Source organism: Phodopus roborovskii, unplaced genomic scaffold (assembly GCF_943737965.1).
Source record: "Phodopus roborovskii unplaced genomic scaffold, PHOROB, whole genome shotgun sequence".
In the NCBI taxonomy this organism is placed as follows: Eukaryota; Metazoa; Chordata; class Mammalia; order Rodentia; family Cricetidae; genus Phodopus; species Phodopus roborovskii.
The window spans coordinates 19,337,996-19,365,391 of NW_026126433.1; the positions used below are offsets into that span (position 1 = coordinate 19,337,996).

At 33.9% G+C, this 27,396-nt stretch overlaps 1 protein-coding gene across 3 annotated transcripts in view; it reads left to right on the forward strand.

Annotated features, from left to right (window-relative positions):
• Nucleotides 1-27,396, forward strand: part of Brinp3 (BMP/retinoic acid inducible neural specific 3) — a 383,711-nt gene that overhangs the window by 224,617 nt on the left and 131,698 nt on the right. For all 3 annotated transcript variants that reach the window (XM_051185938.1, XM_051185936.1, XM_051185939.1), the window contains exon 5: nucleotides 25,357-25,462. In XM_051185938.1, coding sequence (XP_051041895.1) covers nucleotides 25,357-25,462 — 106 coding nt within the window. The remainder of the gene's footprint in view (nucleotides 1-25,356; nucleotides 25,463-27,396) is intronic.

The following is a 27,396-nucleotide window of genomic DNA, read 5'->3' on the forward strand; positions in this document are numbered from 1 at the left end:
TCAGCTTGTGGTGGTAGTTAGCCTGGAGGCGTACCAGCAAATAGTGTCCAGAAGTGTACCACCAAATAGCGTCTGGTAGCAGAGGATCCTTCTGATCCTGGTCCCTGTAGAATAGCTTTTAACAGACTATGGCAAGCTAAATTTTGTTAGACAAATGAGTAAAAGAAGCCTTGTGGAATTGCTGGGACCACAGGGCTAACCGCGGGAAAGGCAGGGCAGGTGCCAAGGGGCTGTGCATGAATGCAAAGTGGGGAAATGGGCAAAAAAAATGAGAAGCAGTGAGGCCCACTGTGGAGGCAAAGGAGTTGTAGGGCAGAGGCAGATGTCCCAAAGCTGTGGTGAGTCTACCTGGTTAGGCAAGAGACCCTGCCAGTTGGGGAATTGTTTTTGCCTCCTGGGTGAAACCCAGGTCCCGTGAAAATCCTGATCCCATTTCTGACATCAGATATTGCAGTTAAATAAGGATCAGGATAAACAAATAGGTTGAATGGATGTTTACTCAGGGAGAAATAACTTACAACCTAGACAGATTAACACCAGCAAGTTCCACAAAATGCTCTCCTGTCCGAGTCATGCCAGCAAGAGAGTGTTTCCCTGTTCCTCCTCAGACCTCCTTCCACAGGTCACTTCTGCCCCTGGCTCCACCCACCAATGGGCGTGGTCAGTGCCACAGAAGGAGACAAAGTGAATATACCACTACAGAGATTGTGAAGCTTTTGAAAAGTGTTTTATATGATCCTTGGCATTGTTGATAATTATCAATAATACAGGATAGTTGTGGAAATCAGAATGTTTTTAAGTTTTTAGTTTTATTCCACAATTAGTGGAATATGTGATATTATTGTGTATTCACTGAGTGACTGATTTCCAACGATTAACCAATGGAAAGCTTTATAATACTATATGTATGATATCCTATTGATGGATATTTTGCCTCTAATAAAGCTTACCACACTAACTTTGAAGATGGCATACTGGTAAGAAGCAGAAATATCATTTTTGTCTAAGCAATGCAGAAAAATTACAGCATACTATTGGATAAAAGATGGAAAATAAATCAGATGATGTGTCCTATTTAATTAAACATTGTAACATTAGAAGATAACAAACAATTGCAAACATTTATTAAAAACAGGAACAAAGGGTTGGTGCTGGAGAGGTGACTCAGAAGTTGAGTGCTCACTGTACTTGCAGAAAATGCTGGCTCAATAATCAGAAACTACATGATGACTCATAGCCGTCTGTAACTACATTTCCTGAGTATTTGATAACTTCTTGTATTCTGTCCCACATGGACTCCAGACATGTATCTAGAACAGTGGCATGCATGCAGGCAAAACACTCCTTTCTTAAAATCTTTTTTCTTCTGTTTGTTTGTATAAATTTGAAACAAGGCTGTTTTACATGTCAATCCCAGTTTCCTCACCCTCCCATCATCACTAAAGTAACCCAGCACATGCTGTTTCTTCTCCCCAGGGATGGTGAGGCCTTCCATGTGGAGTCTCCAAAGTGAGTCATATCACTTGGGGCAGGTCCTGTGCTCCATCTGTCTAGACTGAGAAAGTATTTCTCTCTATGGGATGGGCTCCTAATGTCCATTCATATACTAAGGATAAATTCGGATCCATTACTAGAAGCCCATGGACTGCCCATTCCTACTAACTAATACCCACATTGCGGGTGTCTGGATCAGTCCTATGTTGGTTTACTGGCTATCATATTGGGGTGCATGAGCTCCTCCTTGCTCAGGTCAGCTGATTTTGTAGGTTTATCGAGCCTAATCTTATTCTCTTTGCTCATCACTTCTCTGTAACTGGATTCCAGGAGTTAGGCTTATGTTGAGCTGTGGGTGTCAGGTTCCATTTCCATGAGCTACTAGATGAAAGCTCTCGGATGGCATATAAGGTAGTTGTCAGTCTCATTATTGTGGAAGGGCATTAAAGGTAACCTCTCTATTATTGCTTTGATTATTAGTTCAGTTAATCCTTGTAGATCTCTGGGCATTTTCCCAGTACCAGATTTCTCCTTAAATCTATAAGGTTCCCTCTATTATGGTATCACACCACTCAGTGGAAAAACACAATGGAATCTTGAAATTCTCATGCAAATGGATGGAACTATAAGAAACCATTTTGAGTGAGGCAACCCAGTCAAAAAAGACCAACAAGGTATATACTCACTCATATATGGATTTTAGACATAGAGCAAAAGACTACCAGCCGACAATTCACTCCACCAGAAAAACTGGGAAACAAGGAGGACCCTAAGGCAGATAACCGTGGTTCTCTGAAGAAGGAGGAAGAGAAAAGATCTCCTGAGCAAATTAGGAGCATTGGGGGAGGGGAGAGGGAGTTCGTAGAAAGAGAAAGAATGAAGAGTAGAGGAGAATAAGCAAAATACTCATATGTAAAAACCACATTATTTTTTAAAGAAAGATATCTAAGATTCATAGAATTTCTTATTTTCAATTCTATCTGTTACCCCTAAGGTAGTGTTCTCTACTATTAAATGATGTACTACATCAGATTCCTGTGAAATCTTTTCTTCCATGATTCGAGTAGGCACATCACATTGTAGCAAAATGCATAGAAAGTAAGTAATGCACACAGCAATCTCAGATAAAGTAAATAGAAGTGAATATAGAAATAAACGTGGCAAAAATAAAATAAAATAAATGTGCTGTTGGAACAAATATGACACTAACAAAGGACATTGTACTTTCTTCTTTAACATTCTAAACATTAGACATTACATGTTTAGCTTAAAATTTGGACAGGTTTTTGTTTTTTTTTCAGATTTAAGGAAATCCCACCATGTTTAACAATGGCAATATTGTCTATAACAAATTTATTTCCCCAATTAATAATATTTTCATTGCTTTACTTAACTGCATATCATCAGGTGTTGTGATGTGCATGGACTATATACTGCCAATTACTGTCTTTTCTTTATGGGTAGAATATGAGAGGCTGAGGTTAAATTACTTGTACATATTAAAGCACATTAGTCTCCTAACCCTTTTCCCCTTAAGTGATTCAATACTTGATATGCACTGTATCATTTTCTAATTTAGACAGAAATTTAATTGAACCTTAACTGTATTTTCTTCACTTTGAAACTACAGACTTCTGTTACAATTTTGTGTGTCATAAATGGAAAATTTTGACTTCTGTAAAATGATATTTTCTTTTAAATTTAGAGGTTTCTTGGAGAAATATAATAATTCTGTCATCTTTATAATATATAGCATTAGTCATTTGTGACTTATGTCAGTAGGAAATGTTGCAGCCTGCTTCTGTTTGGTGTATGAAAAATGTACTTTCATACAACTCAAAAGTGGCTAAAGTAATTTAGTTCTTTCTCATACATGTTCACCTTTGGTCCCAAATAATGTTTGAAACATCATCTAAGATTCAATCATACCTAAAGAAAATTTTTATACACACAGGAGCCAGAAATTATCCAATCATTCCCTTTAAAATGTAATTTATATAATTATTAATTAAGTCATAAACACTGTGCTTTTACTAATGATATAACAAAAATAAGCCCCTAGTTTTCAAATCTATGCTATCTTCTAGTTTCTCTTTAGACAATAAAATAAAATAGTTAATTATATAACTTACTAATATTTATTTTTAAAACAAAATATGCACACATGTGATTTTGTCATTGCTATAAATAATTAAATATATAACCCTCTATTTGATGATAATTGTTCTGAAAGTATACAAGTTGCAATGCTCTATAGAGAATGTTAATGAACAATAATGATATGCTGATTTCTGTGTGGGGTATTCATGCTTATAAAAGTACATGGCACCATTTCTGTCTGCTAGGTATTTAGAGAAGAGACAGATATCTGAACAATGAAAGGAAATGAGACTAAATTAGAATCACTGCAAGAACACTGGTTTTTGTTCAAGAGAGTGAATAGGAACTCTCATATTTAAATCCCAAGGCAAAAATCCCAGCAGGATACTCTACTGTTCTTATGAGTCCTGCAAATGACATGTTCTAATATTCTCTAATTTAAACCTAAGTCCAAATAATAAAATAATAATAAAGGATTCTTGAATAGGAAAATAAGCTGAGGAAATAATTAGAAAACTCACTGTATGCTTCAAAAGAAGTATTTTTAATAATTTAGTAAATGTGGGTCCAAATACTAGACAGAGTGAGTAAACTAAAGTAGAACTCAAGGAATATGAGGTGAATATTCAACTCAAAGCATCAGGAAGAAAGGAAAGAAGATAAATACATGGGGACTAGGATAGATTCAAGAAGCTAAATTGAAGACATTGACTATTTGAAAATATGATCTTTTACTATAAAGAAATAATCAACAAGAATAACTATAGCATTAGAATAAAATATACTGCGATTGATTTGAAAAATCAATAAACGTAGATCTTTATATATGTATATGTTGTATGCACGTAAATCTATAAATGACTATACACACATATATATTTGAAATATAGACATATAATTGAAATAATTCATTTTTAAGGTACAGAGTTGTATGTATAAAAATGAAGGTGAATTAAAAATTTTAAAGGGACAGATTGAATTTGTATATGCTACCAGGAGAAATGAATAGTAACATGGAAAAATGGAATGGAGAAGAAACAAAGAAAGTAATTAAAGAACATAATATATTAGATCAATCACCATGCCTATCTTTGTAATCTAAAATATAAATGAGTTCATTTAGCTCTTAAAAGAAAAAAGGAAACTTTACAATAAAGAGTTGTTAGTGTAATTTGAGATGGATGAATTCTGTTCATTTGGTGAGATAAACATGAGACATCCCAAATTCAATAACCAAAGATTATAGGTAGAATACTGAAGAATTGTCTTTTATAAATCCAACATTTTTAACAGAAGGAAATGTGAAACTGGAGTAGGAAACCCCTTACAAATGGCTGAATAAATAATGACTCATGTGGCTCATGTGGAGCTTCAGCCCAGTATTCCATGGTGATGTGGAAAAACTAACTCCTGGAATTTGCCATGTCATCTGAACATGTGTCTTGGTACACACACACACACACACACACACACACACACACACACACACAAACGCCCACACACACAGAGAGAGAGAGAAAGAGAGAGAGAGAGAGAGAGAGAGAGAGAGAGAGAGAGAGTGGGAGAGAGAAATTAAAATTAAACTGAAAGATAAGTTAGAATTTTCCTCACATTTCTTTTTTAAAATGGATTTAAATATTCCCTGATACTTCTTTTAGAGTCTAGGCATTGATGGAAAGTGAAAATTCTGCATAAGACCGGACATCTGTAGTCCTGTGCAACTTTACAGATAGTTAAGTTTAGATGCCTGAATTCTGCTTACTATAAATGTAAGTTATTTGTTAAATGCCTCTAGTTTATAATATTTAAAACCAAAATACTTCAAAGACAGACATGATGGCACATACAAGGCTTAAATAACCTAGGACTCTGTGTTATCCATTTTCTGGGACTTGTTGACCTCAAGAGTACACTGGGTGATTCTGTTTATGGAATGTGTCTTATGTCAATACACACAGTAGTTGGCTACCTCCATACTTTTTTGTACCACCATTGCCCTATTATAGGCAGGTAGGACAAATTGTCTACCAAAGGTATTGATTGTGCCTGTTTTCTAATAATAATAATTTTCTAACAACTTTTTTCTAGTAATAATAATAATAATAATAATAAAACTTTCATCATACATATTGATTGTACATGGCACTATATTAAATAAATATGTTTCAATATACCAGATAATGCTCTCAGGATATGATGTGTCTAAATTTTCAGAGTGCTTGACTTACATGCTTTAAGTCCTGACTCTTACACTCATGCACAATGACTCATAAAAGCCGCATTAGAACTTCAAAGTCATTGTGAAGAGTCCAGTGAGTGTGAATGAGCCCAGGAGAAGGAAGAGTAACCAGTTTGCACTTTTACCACCATTTAAAAGAGAATCAGTGTATCAACCAAGATGGAAGAAATGCATGTGTTCTATGAACAAACAATACTAGAGGAAGAAAAATATGGTAAACCTGGGATCTTTCCTTACTTCTACAAATTGTTAGAGGTAACAGTGTTTTCAGAACAATATTTTAAGTTGCAAAAGTCATCTGCATTTCAATGCCCTATGTGAAGTATATTTTGAATTTTGTATATTTTTTCCAAATTTATCACAAAACTCTAATAATGTTATCAAATCTCCATATATGATATAATTTAGTCCAATTGATTTTGGAGGATTTTGTCAAGAAAAAGCAAAGATTGAATACTGAATTTAATTGGAGACATAACATGACAGGAAAAATTTTGTAAGATACATATGACTAGAAGCTAATGAATTAAATATTAAATAACTAAAGACACAAAAATTAAAATATCATTTGTACTTCATGATTATAATTATAGATTTTTAAATGGAGTATTGATTTTCATTGTTGTGTTTTTATTTTTATTGTCATCTAATTTTTTACATTATAAAATTCTACATTATAAAATTTTCATACATCGAAATTTTGTTCTGTAGTCTTGTACTGAAAAAGAAAAATCATGACAAAACCAGATTTTCCCAATATGTATCTACAAATCCAGCCCTACAGAAAGTATTGGAAGGAAAATTCCAACCCAAGGAAGGTAACTACGCCCACAAAAATGTAGGCAACAGATAATCCAACTACACCAGCAACCGAGGGTGAAGCAGAACAAATATATTCACAATACCACTGCCAACAACAAACCTAAATCAAACAAGCATCAACAATCAATGGACCTTACTCACCCTCAACATTAACGGTCATAACTCACCTATAAAAAGACACAGGCTAACAGAATGGATACGAAGACAGAATCCATACTTCTGCTGCATACAAGAAACACATCTTAGCTTCAAAGATAGACATTTCCTCAGGGTAAAGGGTTGGGAAAAGATTTTCCAATCAAATGGAAATAAGAAGCAAGCAGGCGCAGCTATCCTAATATCTAACAAGTTAAACTTCAAACCAAAATTAGACAAAAGAGATGAAGACAGTCATTTCATATTCATCTCAGGAGAAATCCATCAACACAAAGTCTCAATTCTGAACATCTATGCCCCTAATACAAAGTCACCCACATTCGTAAAAGAAACACTACTAAAAGTCAAAGCTCAAATAAAACTTATAGTCATCGAAAGCCTTCCAACGAAAAAAAGTCCAGGGCCAGATGGATTCAGTGCAGAATTCTACCAGATATTCAAGGAAGAACTAATAACACTACTCCTCAAACTGTTCCACAAGATAGAAACAGAAGGTTTATTGCCAAACTCTTTTTATGAGGCCACAATAACTGTGGTACTCAAACCTCACAAAGACACAAGTAAGAAAGAAAACTACAGACCAATATCCCTGATGAACATCGATGCAAAAATACTCAATAAAATAATGGCAAACCGAATTCAAAAATACATCAGAGAAATCATCCACCATGACCAAGTAAGTTTCATACCTGGATTGCAGAGATGGTTTAACATACGAAAATCTATCAACCTGATCCACCATATAAACAAACTGAAAAAGAAAAACTATATGATTATCTCCCTAGATGCAGAAAAAGCCTTTGACAAAATTCAACACCCTTTCATGATAAAGGTATTAGAGAGGTCAGGGATAACAGGAACATACCTAAACATAACAAGAGCAATATACAGCAAACCAACTGCCAACATCAAACTGAATGGAGAGAAACTTAAGCCAATTCCTCTAAAATCAGGAACAAGACAAGGCTGTCCTCTCTCTCCATATCTCTTCAATATCGTACTAGAAGTACTAGCTAATGCTATAAGACAACAAAAGGAGATCAAGGGCATCCAAATTGGAAAGGAAGAAGTCAAACTGTCTCTATTTGCAGATGATATGATAGTTTACATAAGCGACCCAATAAACTCTACCAGGGAACTCCAACAGCTGATTAACACCTTCAGCAAACTAGCAGGATACAAGATAAACTCAAAAAAATCAGTAGCCCTATTTTTTTCAGACGACAAAGAGGCAGAGAAAGAAATCAGAGAAATATCACCCTTTACAATAGCCACAAGCAACATAAAGTATCTTGGTGTAACGCTTACCAAGCAAGTAAAAGATCTATATAATAAGAACTTTGTGACTCTAAAGAAAGAAATTAAAGAAGATACAAGAAAATGGAAAGACCTCCCATGCTCTTGGATAGGTAGGATAAACATAGTAAAAATGGCAATCTTACCAAAAGCAATCTACAGATTCAATGCAATCCCCATTAAAATCCCACCACAATTCTTCACCGACCTTGAAAGGATAATAATCAACTTTATATGGTAAAACAAAAGACCCAGGATAGCCAAAACAACCCTATACAATAAAAGAACTTCAGGAGGCAACACCATTTCTGACTTTAAGCTCTACTACAGAGCTATAGTTCTGAAAACAGCCTGGTATTGGCATAACAATAGACAGGTAGACCAATGGAATCAAATTGAAAATCCTGATATTAATCCACGCACCTATGAACACCTGATTTTCGACAAAACAGCTAAAATTATACAATGGGGCAAAGACAGCATCTTCAACAAATGGTGCTGGCACAATTGGATGAGGGTGTGTAGAAGTCTGCAGATAGACCCATGTCTGTTGCCATGCACAAAACTCAAGTCCAAATGGATCAAAGACCTCAACAACAATCCAGCCACATTGAACCTCATAGAAGAGAAAGTAGGAGGTACCCTTGAACAAATTGGTATATGAGACCGCTTCTTGAACATAACTCCAGGGGCACAGGCACTGAAAGAAACAATTAATAAATGGGACCTCTTCAAACTTAGAAGCTTCTGTAAGGCAAAGGACACAGTTGAAAAGACCAAATGGCATCCCACTGACTGGGTAAAGATTTTCACTAACCCTATATCCGACAAAGGGATGATCTCCAAAATATACAAAGAACTCAAGAAACTAGTCAACAAAACACCAAATAAACCTATTAAAAAATGGGGTACAGAACTGAAGAAAGAATTCTCAATGGAGGAAATCAAAAAGGCTGAAAGACACTTAAGAAAATGCTGCACATCCTTAGCTATCAGTGAAATGCAAATCAAAACAACTTTGAGATACCATCTTACCCCTGCCAGAATGGCTAAAATTAGAAACTCCAGTGATGACTTATGTTGGAGAGGATGTGGAGAAAGTGGAACACTCCTCCACTACTGGTGGGAGTACAAACTCATACAGCCATTTTGGAGATCAATATGGCGGTTCCTCAGGAAAATGGGAATTAGTTTACCACAGGACCCGGCAATCCCTCTCTTAGGCATATACCCACAGGATTCACATCAATGCAACAAAGACATCTGTTCAACTATGTTAATAGCAGCACTATTTGTAATAGCAAGAACCTGGAAGCAACCTAGATGCCCCTCAATTGAAGAATGGTTAATGAAGATGTGGCACATCTACACAATGGAATACTACTCTGCAGAAAAAAATAATGGTAATTTGAAATTTGCAGTCAAGTGGATGGCACTTGAAGAAACCATCCTGAATGAGGTAACCCAGTCACAAAAAGAGAAACACAGTATGTACTCACTCATATATGGATTTTAGAACTAGATCAAATGATCACCAGCCTATAATTCACATCACCAGAGGAACTAGGATACAAGTTGTATTAAAAGAGATTCATATAAAATCCCTCACAGAACTGGGAAGGGACAAGTCCCCCAGAGCTCAGGTAAAGTGGGGGAGGACAGCTAATGGAGAGAGAAGTAGGAGAAAATGAGGGGGAGGAGAGGAAGGCATGTGCGACCAGGAGGATTGAGCCTGGTTAGGAATGGAAAATAGGAAAGAGAGAGAGAGGGAGAGAGAGAGAGAGAGAGAGAGAGACAGAGACAGAGACAGATACAGAGACAGGGACAGAGAGAGAGAACATAAAAGAGGGAGCCAATATTGGTTTGAAGATAAAGTTGAACACAAAGAAAGGTCGAGGGAACTACAAGACTGCTCCCAACTAATAATCTCAGCTCCCGTGGAAAGGCTATCACAAATGCCCTTCCTGGAGAGTGAGATCAACAACTAACTTCTCCATGGAGTCCTCAACTAATGCCTGTTGAAAACAGGAGCAAACACCCATACATAAACACTGAGTCGAACTAGAACCCAGAAGCAGATGGAGAGGACAAGACCATGCGGTAGAAGTACATAGAGACAGCTTACCTGAACAAGGAGGAGCTAAGGGCCTCTAGACTGATAGATGGGAAGCCAACAGGGGACTGACTCAGACCCCTCTGAATATGGGTCTCAGCCAGAAGGTCTGAGCAGTCTAAGAGACCTCAGACAGTGGAGCCAGGATGTATCCCTGGTGCACAAAAGGACTTTGCAAACATATCCCCCATGGAGGGATAACTGCCTTATTCTAGAGATAGGAGAGAAGTCCTAGTCCCTACTTCACAGGACTTGTCAGATCTACATGACCCCAACTGGATGGCATTCCCCTACATATGGTATTGTGGTGGGGGTTTGGGAGGGGAGGGTGTTTAGAGTGCATGTGAGAGGGCAGAGAGGGCAAAAGGGAGGGAAGAAGGGAGGGCTGGAGGAGAGGGAACTGGGATCGATATGTTAAATAATAAATTAAAAAATGCTTTGAATCCAAAATTTAACTAGAAGGACAAGTTACTGGGGAAAAGGATTTCTATTTTTGTTTCCACAGAAAATGAAAAGATGTGGATTCCTTCCAGACTAATGTGTTTGATCATGCCAGACCGCCTGAAACAGAGTACAAGCTGATCCTACATTCCAAACAGCTGGACAAAAGAGCCCTACAGACTATAGCTAGGATATCTGAATCTTCTTCGAATCCCCCAAGACAGCGCCCCTTACCAGCAGGAAGTAGTTTGGAAAGAACGACGCCCAAATTCCCAAATATTGTGTATAAATGTTTGTTTTCATTTAATTGGACTTTGTTATATAAAATTAAATAAAAAAAAAAAGAAAAAAAAATCAAAAAATTCTGAGGAGAGAGAGGGTATGGATTTGGGTAGGTGAGAAAGTAAGGAAGAAAGACAAGGAGTTGGGACAAGGCAAATGTAATCAGTATGTATTGTATGAAAAGAAAATTTACGTTAAATAAAAAATAAAATTAAGTCATAAAAATTAAAATATTGTTATTTATAATTCCTTTTTATTTTCACAACTTCTTTAATATACCCCTTAAAATTTTATAAATTTGATGTGTACTTTTAAATACTTCAGTAATTCATACACAAATTTTATGATATATTTTTTAATATCTATCATATTATATATTCAGTTCTATCAACATTGAAAATTCCTATATATTAGATTTATTTCTCAGAAAATTAATGTATAATTTCTAAAAAACATTACATATTAAGGACTCATATTGTTCAAAATAATTTCTTTTATTTTTTTTTCATTATCATCTTTTTTTCCCATTTTTTTAATTTAATTTTATATAACAAAGTCCAATTAAATGAAAACAAACATTTATACACAATATTTGGGAATTTGGGCGTTGTTCTTACCAAACTACTTCCTGCTGGTAAGGGGCTCTGTCTTAGGGGATTCGAAGAAGATTCAGGTATCCTAGCTGTAGTAGGTCGGGCTGTTTTGTCCAGCTGTTTTGAATGTAGGATCAGCTTGTACTCTGTTCCAGGCGGTCTGGTGTGATCAAACACATTAGTCTGGAAGGAATCCACATCTTTTCATTTTCTGTGGAAACAAAAATAGAAATCCTTTTCCCCAGTAACTTGTCCTTCTAGTTAAATTTTGGAGTCAAAGCATTTTTTTAATTTATTATTTTACATATTGATCCCAGTTCCCTCTCCCTCCCTCCCTCCCTCACTCCCTCCTTCCTCCCAGTCCTCCCTCCCTCCTTCCCTCCCTTTTACCCTCTCTTCCCTCTCACATGCACTCTAAACACCCTCCCCTCCCATCCCCCCACACCAAATCAATATGTAGGGGAATGCCATCCAGTTGGGGATATGTAGATCTGACAGGTCATGTGAAGTAGGGACTAGGGCTTCTCTCCTGTCTCTAGATTAAGGCAGTTATCCCTCCATGGGGGATATGTTTGCAAAGTCCTTTTGTGCACCAGGGATACATCCTGGCTCCACTGTCTGAGGTCTCTTAGACTGCTCAGTCCTTCTGGCTGAGACCCATATTCAGGGGGGCCAGAGTCAGTACTATGCTGGCTTCCCATCTATCAGTCTAGTGGCCCTTAGCTCCTCCTTGTTCAGGTAAGCTGTCTCTATGTGCTTCTGCCTCATGGTCTTGTCCTCTCCATCTGCTTCTGGGTTCTAGTTCGATTCAGTGTTTATGTATGGGTGTTTGCTCCTATTTTCAACAGGCATTAGTTGAGGGCTCCATGGAGAAGTTAGTTGTTGATCTCACTCTCAGGGAAAGGCATTTATGATAGCCTTTCCACGGAAGCTGAGTTGTTAGTTGGGAGCAGTCTTGTAGTTCTCTTGACATTTCTTTGTGTTCAATTTTATCTTCAAACCAATATTGGCTCCCTCTTTTATGTTCTCTCTCTCTGTCTCTGTCTCTCTCTCTTTCCTATCTTCCATTCCTATTGTTGAAATTAATTTCTTATTTGTACTTTTAATTTTATCTCTGATGGCTATTAATTTTGTGACATTGTAGCCAGAATTTTCTTTAATAAAAATCTTGTATCTGGCGCATATGATTCATTTTTCTAATGAAGCAAAAACAAAAACCATCTTTTTGTAAAGCTTTATGATAAAGCTTGAATATATGTATACATATATGAATATCTATATATGGAAAGAGATTTTTCTACAATATTATTCATAAATTATGGGTATGTTTTACCTCTTACAAAAAACATCATGATTCTGTAACTTTTATACATGTCCTACAAGTACATAGCTAGTAATAGACAGATTTTGAGATTGGTGTCAACCTCATTCATGACTATAGTATAGTTCCCTTTATTTTACTATCTTTCCTTTATGAGACATAGAATTTGTTATAACAGTTAAATAAATTACACTCTCAGTACTTATAGTTTGGAATTTATATTTTTTATACATTCAAATGTAATTTCTAGTATTCTTTTATTTAGTGCTTCACAAATCTTAAAATGAAGTAGGAATTATGATGAAGTACTAGTTTAGGGTTGTTTTTCCTAGAATTTTTTTTTCTACTTTACAGTGTGCAATGAGGTGTTTGAAACAGAAGAAACCATTCAGTCACAAATTAGCAAACATGGTATTTTTGTTTTCTCACTGAAAATGGATTAGTAATTTGCTTAAAAAAGTGACATAAGGCCTAATAGACACAATAACTATATCTTTTGAAACATAGAAAACACATGTTTAGTAATATAAATAAGCCAATAAATGTTCTTATAACACTGAAAATCACCTCTATGATAAGTTAGGCGAAATAGCCTGGAGATGGTTGGAATTGTACTTCAAAAAATGCTGTTTAAATAACAGCTCTGGCCTGTCATCCACTTCACAACATGGAAAATAGCCATATGCTTCATGTTCCCTATGTATTCTACATTATAAAATTTTCATACATAGAAATTTTGTTCTGTAGTCTTGTTCTGAAAAAGAAAAATCAAAAAATTGAAATGGAAGACTAATAATATTTATCTACTCAATAATTTTGTTGCAGTTTGGTGGATTTTTATATTTGGAAGGATTAAATGTCTCCAGATGGAACAGTTAAGACCAGTGTGGACGTCTAAGTTCATAGACATAGACCTTTAAAACCATGAGCTGTTCTGCTGCATCATGCTTTGTTTTTTCTTTAACCTGATTGACATTATTTCCCAATAAAACTTACCAACAATCTTAGAAATAATATCGGAATACAGAAGATTCCATGGGATCTAGATATTAGGGGAACTATGCATCAGGAAGAAATTTGGAGGATAGGAAGACAGGGAAAAGGCATTAAAAATAAAAGAGTGTGAGAGTTCATAATGGATTCATTACATTTTTTCCCTCCAAGCCATAGATAAACTTAATTTGAAATAAATAATTGTCGGTATTATATTTTATTATGCTTTAATCAAATTTTAAAGGTTAAAAAATGTGTTAATTATATTTTGCAAGTGAAATTTTAGATAAAAATTAATGGGGTAAGGATAGCAATAAAAGATTTGATCACATGTCCTAAAGAAGTTTCACCAGTACTGCTATTGTTTGTTGGTTTTGACCTTTCAATGATACATAGACTAATCATAAGGCTTATATTGTTTCTCTTTTCCATATAATTTATTTGTGTTCTTATGAAGTGCTTTTAGTGATCATCTGTGCCAAACGAATTAGAATTTCCTCTCACTTTTTGTGAGCAAAGCCAATTTTATTTAAATAAAAAAGAAATGACAGAACTGTCCTGTAATGGCCAGTTGCAACAAGAAATCCACTTCTGTCTTGCTAATGATGCTTTAGTCCATAGCTTTATACGATGTGCTTTTGGGCTCATTTAATTGGGTGATAAATGGAATGAAATGACAATCTCAGTATCAAAGTTCAGCCAATCTATACACAAGCATTATTTGTCCTATTACAAAGAGAAAATCAAAGTTAGAAGCTAGAGGTATGCTGTTAAGTAAAAACTGATACAGTGGAGCTTCAAAATGCACAAGTAATAAGAAGAGCTTTAATAATTTCAGAATGATAATATTAAATATGCTATTTCATAGGAGTAATAGGCACTTTTATGTTAAGGCTTTTTTAAAAAAAATAAAATAGAAAACATTTGGTTAAAATATTTTAACACAGTGTATTACTTCTCTCAACCAAAGAAAAATTAAAAATAAGAATAATAATGAAGTGTTTCATTAAAGGTGTGAAACACACGCAAACCCTTGTTACTAATCAGGTATCCATCGTTGATGTGCTAATATGCTGCAACTTTTGAGAGACTGTTTCTGGCATTCTGACAGTGACAGATTGGCCAGGGTGTGCTTTCTGTGAGTGCCTACCAATGATGGTCTGTCAGTGACCTTGATTCAGCTGCCACTGTCCTCTAATGCAGTGATAGAAGCTTCATGCCAGTGCTTGACATTTACTCATGAGTATTTTTAGATACTCTGTCAAAGAAAGCAGAATAGAGAATTCAGAGTCTAATACATAGCTTCAGGAGCATCAGCTTATTTTTCACCGCTGGGCTGCGGCTCTATACACAGAAATCAGTATCCTGGGATGGACAGTGGGAGGTAAGGATGGTTCTCCACTGTAGAGGATGGTGTCTTAAAATAGCATCAATAAAGGATGCAGTCCTGTTTGGGTGCTACAACAGTTTAATTTTGATCTTGTTGAGATGTGCTCAGTTGTAGTTCAACATTTCTGCCAGAGTTGTTTCTTCTTTATTCCATCTGACAGGACAGGGAATTTTAAGGTTCAGACCATTGAAGGCCTTTGGAAAAAGAACAAGAAAATCCACAACAATATCCTAAGAATGTTTGTTTTTTCCAAAAGAGATTACTATTTTCATGGCTGAATTATTTTCGAATCCATTTTCTTGGATGATTTAGCAGCAATAAATTTAAGTCTTTCAGATAGCATCATTATTATCATTTATAAGCAAACTGGTTATGCTATACTCAAAATGGTTAAAATAATATTTATTTTAAATAATGTGATATTTGTACTCAGAATTTTCATTTAGAAGTGTTTTTGTTATCTATTTTAAAGTTTTGTTCAGTTTTAATAAAATGAGAGTTTGAAATTTGGGGCAAATTAGAAGGCAATGTGGGTCAAGGTACTTATTGTCAGAATAAACATTGTACAAGAAGAGAGCTAGCTCTACAGGTTGTATTTTGGCTTACACACACACACACACACACACACACACACACACACACACTCGAATAATAAATAAACATTAATCCAAAGAACAAGTCATAACAACTCCCAATAAACTGTCATTTTGGTTTCATTTATAAAATACTTACAATAAATTATTGCCTCATAATACTGGCCTTATTTTCCTGGAATTTTATTTATTTGGTAAAAGAGAAAAGGTATTAAGACTTTACAACAACATTTCTAAATGTGCATCTTGCATAGTAAATTTACTGTATTCAGATAGCATGTCCAGTCCTGTCATGCCCTTGGCAGTCTGTCTGTGATCTCTGTACATGCCAATTTATAGAGAGATTTTATTATCATTTATTTTAATACTGAAGATATCTGATGACTTCTACACAACTGTGGTTTAATACAATTGCCGTGTAAAACAACATGCCTTTAGGAGCTTGCATAATGATGTACAAACTTAGACTTAAATAACCCTGTCAGTTACAGCAACTATCACAAACATATCCCAAGCCTTTTGAATGTATATCCTAGTAGTTAAGAACCTAATGAAGGATTATTTTTTGTTCCTCCGTTTCTTTAAATTTTTGCAACTTAAGATCTATGTTATTTAAAAGAAAATTAAAAAAAAATAACACATGTAAAAGTGAGCCACCGGTTTGGCTGCTCCATGTCCCAATAAGTGATATTTACGTTCCATGCTAACCATGGTATAAGCACAAAGAGATCCTGTATTTATTAGACAACCTGGCTCTGACTTGATTGTCTCTAGTTCACCTTATTACACATCACATTAATACATACTTTAAGATCCACTAAAAACTTACTTTTTCCAGCCAGCTGTGTCATTTTATTTTTTGAATGTGTGTTCAAAGAGTGCACTGAGTCTCTCTCAATAGGTTGGCATGTAGCTATTTGTGTGGGGGGGAGGCTCAATGTTTCTTTGAGAGATGCTAATTTGTAGGGTGTGTAAAAGTAGGCCAGTCATTGTAGTTGTGCGTGCACTCATAGAACAAGAAGAAATCACTTTGAAGTTATTGTGTTCCTGAAAGGCAAACTCTGCTGTGTACCCAAATAAATCTGTGCCCTAGCTTTTTGATAATCTTTTAAAACTTTAACTGTTTTCCTTATGTACACTTGTTTTCTTGTACATTGTTTATATTCTCATACTTTTATAACCTATGCTGATAATCTCTATTTTGTATATACTTAATGAATATTCATATCAGTGTCATTTATAGTATTTTCTTGAGGCAGGGTCTCATTTTGCAGCCTTGGCTGACCTCTACAACCTATGTAGATCAGGTGGTTCTTCAACTCAAACAGATCATCCTTCTGCTGCCTCCCAGATACACAGATGAAAGATATGTGGCATCAGGCATGCCTTGCTATAATGTTTTCTTAATCTCTTCTTTCAAGTATTCAAGTTCCTCACACAAAAGAATTGAGTGGATGTGGCTGGAGAGATTCCTCTACAATGAGATCATGTACTGCTCCTGCAGAGACAGGAGTGGGGCTCTCTCAATCCAGATAGGGAACACTGGGGTTACACTAATTACCAGCTCCAGGGAATCCGATGCTCTCTTGAAGACTACAAAGTTATCTGTACTCACATATGTATGCCAGACATAAAATATATGTGTAGCTTTAACACTACATAAATGAAAAAAATGTCTTTCTATAAATGAATTAATGGAACATCTAAATATATTTTAGTTAAATGACATTATAGGGAATAGAATTAGGATAAACAATTCTCTGCATGAAACTATTTGCTTTAAAAATGTAATTTAACAACAGCAATATACCACAATAAACTTGTGTTTGATTGACAACAGCGCTTTTCATAAGAAAATGTGCTTAAATTGGGCATTGATTATATATCATAAACTATTTTGAACTGCTGCTAAATAAGTGGAACACGTTCAATGAAACATTGGTAAAGTCAACTATATTTTAAATCATTATATTTATTAATTATGCATATATACTAAGCACAATGCTCATCATTTCATGAAGATGTAAAAAATGTATTGATTTTCTGCATTCATGCACTTTTTTTAAAGTTTACTTATTTATTTTTTATTTTACATGTTGATTCCATTTACCTCTCTCTCCCTCAATCGTTCCCTCTTGCTTTCTCTGCCCCCTCACATATACCCTGACCACCTTCCCCTCCCATCCCTCCACCCCAATTCCACATGTAGGGCAATGCCATCTAGGTGGGGTCATGTAGATCTGTCAAATCATTTGAAGTAGGGACTAGGATGTTTCTCCTCTCTAGGATAAGGCAGTATCCCTCTATGGGGGATGTGTTCACAAGGTCTGTTTGTGCACTAGGAATACATCCACTGTCTGAGAACCCTTAGATTGCTCAGTTCTTCTGGCTGAGACCCATATTCAGGGGGGGTCTGATTCAGTTCCATGCTGTTTTATCTGGAGTTATTTGACATATGAGTTTACGCATTCCAAAAATAATATGTTAAAATAAACAGTTTTGAAGCTTACATTTTTTAAATCCTAATGAATGGTTAATTCAATAAAAACATGTTCATGTACTTTATAATGGAAATGTCTGAAATTAATGAATTGCTCAAAAGTAACATGTATAGTCAGTGAGATAAAGAATTAATTCTACATAGTCTGGTGTTAAATGATTAATAAATTTTCATATAATTATTTACTGACAGGGAAAATAGAACAGATAACTTTAAGCTAAGTATTCATACTTCACACAGGCCTGAAAAACTCTAAAGCTACACCTTTAATTGAATGAATAATATGATCAATTTTCTTTGGTAACAACAGTTTTAAGTGTTTGTATATCATTTTCTTTATTTGATAATTTTAGTAATATATAATGAGTAAATATCCTTATGGGTAGCAAAAATGATTTTTTAAACTCCCATATAACTTTAAAATTTGTGTTTTCTCATTGATTTTTTTTCTCCATGATATTCTTCAAATCTGTAGTATATTATTTATTCCTTTGTTATAAGGCTTTACATTTACTATTTCTTTGTAATAAGAGGTCAACGATAAATAAAAGTATTTGCTTGCTGATTAATGCTATGGTAATGAACTCATCATATTCCAGATACTTTATAGTTATTAATGATGTTGTTTACATTGCAATTTTATGATTGTTGTTAATAAAGAAAAATCATGTTTGTTGGAAAAACATAGAATACAAAAATGGCTTGAATGTCTTATCATAATTATTTACCTATGTATTACACATTTTATTTTCTTATCCTGAAAAATCATGACTTTAATAGTGATTTACACATATTTTCCTCAAAGAAATTTTAACTAAGGGTTTTCTGAGATGTTTTACAAACAAACAGATCTTCTGACTTGCACTTTGAGTATTAGCAACATGGATGAAAAGAATTCTGATATTAATATTACCTATATTTAATTATTTCAAGCATAATCATACTAACACTGGACAGTTACTGTTTAGAATGAACTATAATTAATATTTTTCTCATATTTCATGCTTATATATATTGTTATTTATAGGTGGTCTTATTAGTAAGAAAATTATTTGTAATTAACTGCTAGTATATAAATACAGAATATAAAGTTCAAATAATAATCATTTTAGCAACTATTGTTTATATCAAAATTTGAGTTAACAAAGTTAACAAATTTGCATACATCTTTACTGTCATCTCCACACATAAAACTGTCATCCTTTTCTCTGATACTGAATTACTTTTGACTTATTCTTTTAGACGGTAACAATGAAACATGGTATTTTCTAATTTGATTATTTCTTGTTTTTAATTTTACCTTATTTTGATTTAAAATAATCGTAATGAACTTTTGAGTCATTACATTTGTCTATGTCATGATGTTAATATTCTGGTATAGTAGTAAAGCTCTGAATTTACTTCCACATTGTGTTTTAATTGATAACAATTGTGACATTTTTTTCTAAATTGTACTGCTAACAGGCTCTACATCTTGAGAATGCACTTGGTATGAACATCTTTGCTTGCATCTTATCATTTTCAAGCGTATTTTATACTCGACACTTATTTTATACTTGACACTTATGAAGACATTTTCTGTGATATTTTTATGAAAACATCTATTTTACACTATTATCAATACTAATAATTTCATCCTCTTTCTCTCATTCTCTCTCTCTCTCTCTCTCCCTTTCTCTCTCTTGGATTTTTGAGACAGGGTTTCTCTGTTTAGCTTTGGAGCCTAACTTGGCAATCGCTCTGTAGACCAGGCTGGCCTCGAACTCACCTTCCTCTACATCTCGAGTGCTGGAATTAAAAGCATGTGCCACCACTGCCCAACTTCTCTCTCTCTTTTTAGCCATATGTACAGTACATAGTAGTACTCCTTTATGCTTCTATTTTTTCCGGCCCTTGATAAGAAAAATAAACAATTTCATGCATTGTTTAATTTATTTTTTGAAAATTTCATGCATAAGTACTGTGTTAACATCAATTTATCTCTCCTTCTACCCACCAACTTCTTGCCAAGTGTCCCTGATTCTTTTTCAGATTCATGGTCTCATCTTCTTGAAGTAGGAAAATACTTGCAAATCAGTTACTTGATTCTTAGCAATTGTTCAATGATTAGTTTATGTGAGGAGAGTAATATATAATTCCTCAAAACCTAATTTGGTGCAACCAAGTTTAACATTGAAATACACTCTGTCTTTTCAATAAGAATGTCTCTGGGTGAGATCTTCTATGAAGTTCTAGTAGAACTATGTAGAGATTCTAGGTTGGATGACTCCACTGAATGAGCACTACTCCTGTTTTATCTGGAAAGAACTAATCAGACTCAGGATTTTTAAACAAACAAAACAAATAAATAAGACATAAATTTTAGAGGGTGATGTGATGGAAAGTTGCTGGTATGACTAACTTGTCGAGAATGGGGATTTGATACTTTCAAAACACATTGTATACATGGATAAAATTTTAAAATAATAAAAAAAATCAAAGATCTGTGAAAGAAAAATGACGGTGAAAATCTTGATGTTACGAGCAAACAATGGTTATGAACGGCAATTTTTTCCAGTTTCAACTATTTTCATGTGTAATAAAACTCCGATGGTAAACAAGCAAAAATGGGGAAAATATTAGCAGTTATTCCTTTGGGCTAGTCATTTATCTAGTTGCTTGCATTTCCAACACAGACATTTATTACTGTTTTTATTGAAAATGGCAGGTTGAACAAAGAATAATATTGCTACTCTCTATGTCTTATAGTCATGTAACCAAGAAGTAGTACATAGATGACAAGACACTGTCAGGGGAAAGAGACACATTTATGTTTTCTCAGAACATAAAAGAGATAAGAAATTCTTCCATTTGACTACCTTGTAACATTCTTAGAAACATTAAAACCTTCATAAGATGCATATTTAAAAATTAGATTATATAGCTGATTTGAAAAAAGATATTTATTTGATCATACATTATATTGAATTTTTGAGAAGCAATAGTCAATTTGTCAAAAAGATGTCCAAATTATTTATATTTCATGTAAGAGATCCAAGTGCAAAAGGTCCTATTCAGATAAAGTATATATAGAGAGCCATAAATGTAAGTAGGTGGAACAGAATGTGATGATAATTACCAAGACCCTATATTCACTGTCCACTTCTGCAACAGATAATGATGAATAAATAAATAGAAATTTTACTCAAATAATACTATGAAAAAATCATTTATGATAAAAATTATGATACTTTCAAATCACTGCAAAAGTAAAATATATGCTTATACATTTATGTATTATTTTCAAAAGTACATATACTATATACTAAGTATATCTAAATGTGTCTCTAAATTTTATTTGTGAAAACTCCTTTTGTTTTATTATTAGCTTCAGAAAAGCAAATGTTTATTCTTTTGTTTTTTTGGGTGTTATTCTTTTCTGCTAAGTGATACTTAACAAAGGTTTTCCCTTAAACAACAATTCAGCATTGTGTACCACTGGTAATTTTTATATCATTATCACACACACACACACACACACACACACACACACACAAATCTTGAATTATTAATATGCAATTGTCTTACTCAGGGTTTCTATTGCTGTAAATTGACATCATGACCACAGAAACTCTTATAAAGGGAAACATTTAATTGGGTATTTATGGTTTCAGATATTTAGTCCATTATCATTACAGGAGGACATGGTGCCAGAGAAGGAGCTGAGAATTCTACATCTTGAACAGGAAGTGAACTAAGGCACTGCATGTGGCTTCATCATATATGAGAACTCAAGCCCAGCCCACAGTGACACACATCCTCCAACAATGCCATACTTATTCCAAAAATGACACTTCCTAATAATCCCACTCCCTATTAGCTCATGGGGGACAATTGCCTTCAAAATAACCATATTATATTTGTTCCATGTAGCTATACTAACAACAAAATAATGCTATACAGAAGAGCATTAAGTCAGCCTTAGAAGACATAGGTGTGTAGGTATGTGTTCATGTATGTATGAGCATTGCAATATATATAAATACAACCTGCTCTATCAATATAATGTTTGTGACATGTATATGATATAGGGTTAATAACTTGGTATTAAATAACCTGTGGTAATTTACCTGGGGAAAACTATTTCTCCCGTTGTCAACATTCATTTCTTGCCTGTAGTTCAATGTCTAGTCTTGACACACTTTTAATAGACACTCTTTCCATGTTAACTCACACACACACATATGTATATATACATATATTCATATATACATGTTTATATATGTATACATGCATACATATATAAACATGTATATATACATGTATACATATATACACATGTATATATATTAAACTTTGTTAGGCATTCAAATTAATGAATTTTCTTGGGTGTAGTTTCTCTGAAACTTCTAAGGGACAAAATCCCACGACAAATGTTTTGCTCCTAAAGGAGTTTTGAAATATATGTATGAGATTAGAAATTTCCACTGCAGGATTTTTTGTTCTCTAAATTTTTATTGGCTGTTTCCTGTATTGGTATCTGTCTATTACAAGAAGACTGAAGTGTGAAACCTATATCATCTGTGGCTGTGAGGATGAATATTTAGAATGTAGTTAGAAATTATAGTGCTTTGGAAAAATGATAGTTGTGTGTTATTGTCCAATTTTCTTGACATTTTGTAGACCCAGGTAGTTTTCAGTGGGAAGAATGATTGAATATTGGGGACATTAAGTCCAATTAGATTGCTGTTGGATATGGCCAATGATTGCATGCCAGTATTGTGTACTTTGATATATAATGTCTTGGTGTATCATAGCTTTAGTTCATAGGCATCATAGCTAGGAGGGAATTGTGACTGATCTTTTTTGAAAGCTTGCATGGAGCCCTCTGTTATCATAAATACTAATTGTCAAATTAGTAGACTCTCAGGCCTAATTTAGGTTCTGAAGTTTGCATATTCAAAGTCATACCTTAACCAATAGGGATTCAATTCCATTGTATAGGAGGGAACCAAGGGCAATGGTCAAACCTTACATTATTTTGGACGTCTCCAGTACAACAACTCACAAAGGGGTTCTCAAGCTTCCTGTTGACTTTTATATCATATAGTCTATAGCTATAGTTCATGCTGTCATCTCAGATAAGATTTTTACTTTATGTTGGTATATATTAAATAATTAATTCTATTTTTCCTATGGTTTTAATAACAGTGATAGTTCATTTCCAGTTTAATTAACTGCACAAATTGAATTTATTTAATCTAAGCAAACACAAGTCTGTATTATTTATTCACATAATTGAAATATTTGATGAATTTAGAAAGAGATTGTACTCTGTAAAATTCTAGAACTTGAAATAATTGAGTGAGTACAGAAAGAGTTTAAAGGAAAAATGAAAAACTACATGTATAACTTTTGAAAATTTACTGTTTTTGTAGCTCCTGTGAAAGTAATATGTTAATATAACAAAAATCCACATAAAAACTCAGGGACTGAATCAAATGTATGCTTATCATAGTCACATAGCAAGTTCTCTACAGAGAAATTGTTTTAGCCAGTTGAACTTTCCATTTCACAGCTAGTGAAGGCTAGTGAAGCTCCATCTAACAGACCAAATGCTGCAAAGCATTCACCTTCACTAGATCATCATGCACATGGCAGGTTGATGTACAACCACTCCCTGTATCTCAGTTGAAGAACAATTGTCTTCCATATAAAAGAAATCCATAAGGTAAACTTTTCTACTTCAACTGATTGTCAAGAAATTCAGGTAATCGTGATATATATTTTGTCATTGGCAGGGTAATGATCTTTGTGGAAACATTGGTTTAATAATTTGAATTTGAATTTTATTTGATCAATTTCATTATTATATTAAAAGTAAAATATGAATGAACACTATTCCTAATTCCAAACCCAAAAATATGTAGGATTCATTTATTAATATAATATAATTTAAATTATATCTTAATAGGAAGTATTCAAACTTAATTAACTAAATTATACCCTGATCAGTGAATTATATTTTGGAATGATAAAGATATACTTATAACAACATATTTTGACTAATGTATATCCACAATGTTTATGCACAATTCTATGCAAAAGCTATTGCCTTGAGAACAAATAACTTTGTTTTTTTTTGTATTTTAAGTCTTCTGATTTTGTTTTATTTACAATTTTTTGTTCTTTTTTTTTTTACATTCTAGCTGCAGCCTCCCACATCATCCTCCTCTCTCAGTCCCTATCCTCTATTTCTTCCCTCCCACTCCCAGTTACCTCCTCTTTCATCACCACCCATTAATTTCCTCCTTTACTCACTTATAAATACACGTAGCTTGAAAAAAAAAATCACTATTCTACAATTCATAGACTCAGAAAGACTAGGTAACAAGCAGACATTATGGAAGGACACCAAGGGCACCTCTGCATGAGGTTAAACTTGAGCATAAATAAAATAGACAAGCAAATACAGGAGAAGGAGAACTTTCCAAAAACATGGAGGAGGAGGACATGCAAAGGGTAAGGTCTTCAAATTAATATGATTACTGAACAGGGACACATCTTGCCTGCTGAGCTGGTGGAAGAGAAAGAGCTTGGAAGTTGCTGGATTCTAAAAAGTATATGTGTTACCACTTCAAGTAATAAAATTCATGGTCAATTTTAGATAGTGGCTCAGGAAATGAATTTATTTACAAATGGAAGCAAAAATAATAATTATTATTTAAGTCCTATTTTTCTAGCAGTTTAAAGAGTATGTCCATGTTACTACTTTGGAAAAATTAGTGATTATATGTTAGTTACATTGTTTTTTCCCAAATAATCCTTATATGTGTTAGATTTGTGCTGATTCAAAAGGAGGAAAAACAGCGGGAGATATGCTTTTTGTGCTGTGAGGTACCTTTTGTTGTTGTCTATTACATCTCAGCACTTTCAGAAATATTTATCATCAAATGCATAGTATTGTGTGAGACAATCACACTCAACAGAATGAACATCATAAAAGTCTGATTTACATAATAAAATCGATGTTTTGTTTATCAGGTGACAGAAACACGGACTGGTCCTCTTGGCTGCAGTAACTATGACAATCTAGATTCTGTCAGCTCTGTTCTGGTTCAGAGTCCTGAGAACAAAATTCAGTTGCAAGGTACGTAGATAAATTTTCTTAATTATTTATGAAATGGTACACAATCCAGTTACAATTTCTTTCAGAGTTTAAAAAAATAAGTCATTGGTCCATGGATAGGTGGCCCTAATGTATGTTGCGCTTTTATAGAGGACCTGAGTCAGGTTCGTCACCTTAATATGGACTCTCATCACTTTCATTATCCTCTGTAATTATTTATTCAGAGGCTCTGAAATCTCGGTCGTTTGGGGGAATATGCAGTCTTGAGTACATAACCGCAAACAGACATACACATTGACATGACTAATAATAATAAAAATATCTTAAAAAAGAAAAAAACATGGTATAGATGGCATTTAAAGATATTGACGAGAATAATCTATCAATTTTAATAAGTCATCAACTAATTTTTCTTCACAAATTAAATAATAATAGTGATTAAATCTTATTTTTTTCTTGTAAATGGCAATTGTTCTAGTAAGAAGAAATGTATATATGCATCATGCATAGTTCATGGCTTTTTTCTTATGAAATTTTGTACAATCTTTAATCCTGTCTATTCATATTATAAAACATGCTAGGGCTAGGCAATTTAAATTTAACTTAACACAGCAGAAAATGTTGTCTTAGGTTTCTGACAAATTAAACATTGATTGTATTATCGCTAAGTTTTTGGATTTACATTATTCCCATTCAGATTGATTTTGTGGTTGGATGCATGATTTGTCTGTTTATTCAGTAGAATTTTGGAAGATGATTAAATGCAGGATGCTATAATAAAATGATAGGTAAGTATATGTGTGATCACAAAAAGACACAAGTGTGTGTAGTTCTTCATTCTTAAAAGCAATAGACAGAGCAAGCGCCTAGATACAAGTTAGTGGTGAAGTGTGCTTGTTGCTCCTATGGAAGAATAGGACTTGCTTTCCCAAATCTATATGGCAGCTCATAACTTTATTTGGTTTCCTATGAAATCATTTAGAAATTGCAGCCTATTTTCCAATTCTGCATTGTGAAGATAAAATACATGCAGAGTAGGTTGTTTAAAGTATCTATCTGTCCTGTATGGTTAATAAATACTATTTACTTCAAATCTTATAAAATGGTGCAAACTGTTTTTTTATGGTTTTTAATTTTGTTTCTTTATATAATTTTTAATTTAAATTTGAAATAAGCTTGTTTTACATATTAATCCAGTTACCCCACTCTCCCTTTGTCCCGTTCCCACCACCAACCCCTTTCTCATCACTTTTCTGCTCCCCTTTTTTTTGATGTTTAAATCAGATGATATTTATCTTTTATTTGAGGCTTAAAGTTATTGAAATATTTATTATATAAAAGAAAATTGCAATTCAAATACCAGTTAATTCTTGTTGGCTATTTCTTTTTAATATGTGATTTGGTTTCTTATCAGTATATTAACTCTGATTAAAGAAAAACAAATATATAAAAATGTAATCTACAATGGTCATTTATTAACAAAATGCTGATTTTATTTTGTATGAATCCTTGAACAGTTACACAACATAAAAAGAACCCCAGGACAGATCAGATGGTCAGTGAGTGGAGACACATTACTCCAAGCCCAACAATGGAATTTGGTTCCTGGGGACCAAATGATCAACTCTCATGTTGTCTATCCACTGCCTCCAGATACACACACACAGTTACAGGCACAAATAAATAGAAACAAACACATATATGCACATACACAAAAACATGCAAGCACCTGCACCATAATCGAAAAATATGTTAGATGTCTGTATTGAAAAACAGGATGAATTGAATAAGCCCTTCTTTACATTTTAGTACTTTATATGTTAATGTAAACAACAATATCCCATTCTCTATTTCACTTTGCTTTGCTTGCCAAGCCCCTATTTTTTCTTTTTTTTTTTTTTATATTTTATTTGCACTTGAATAGTATAAATCATTTCCAGAATCACCGTAGGAAA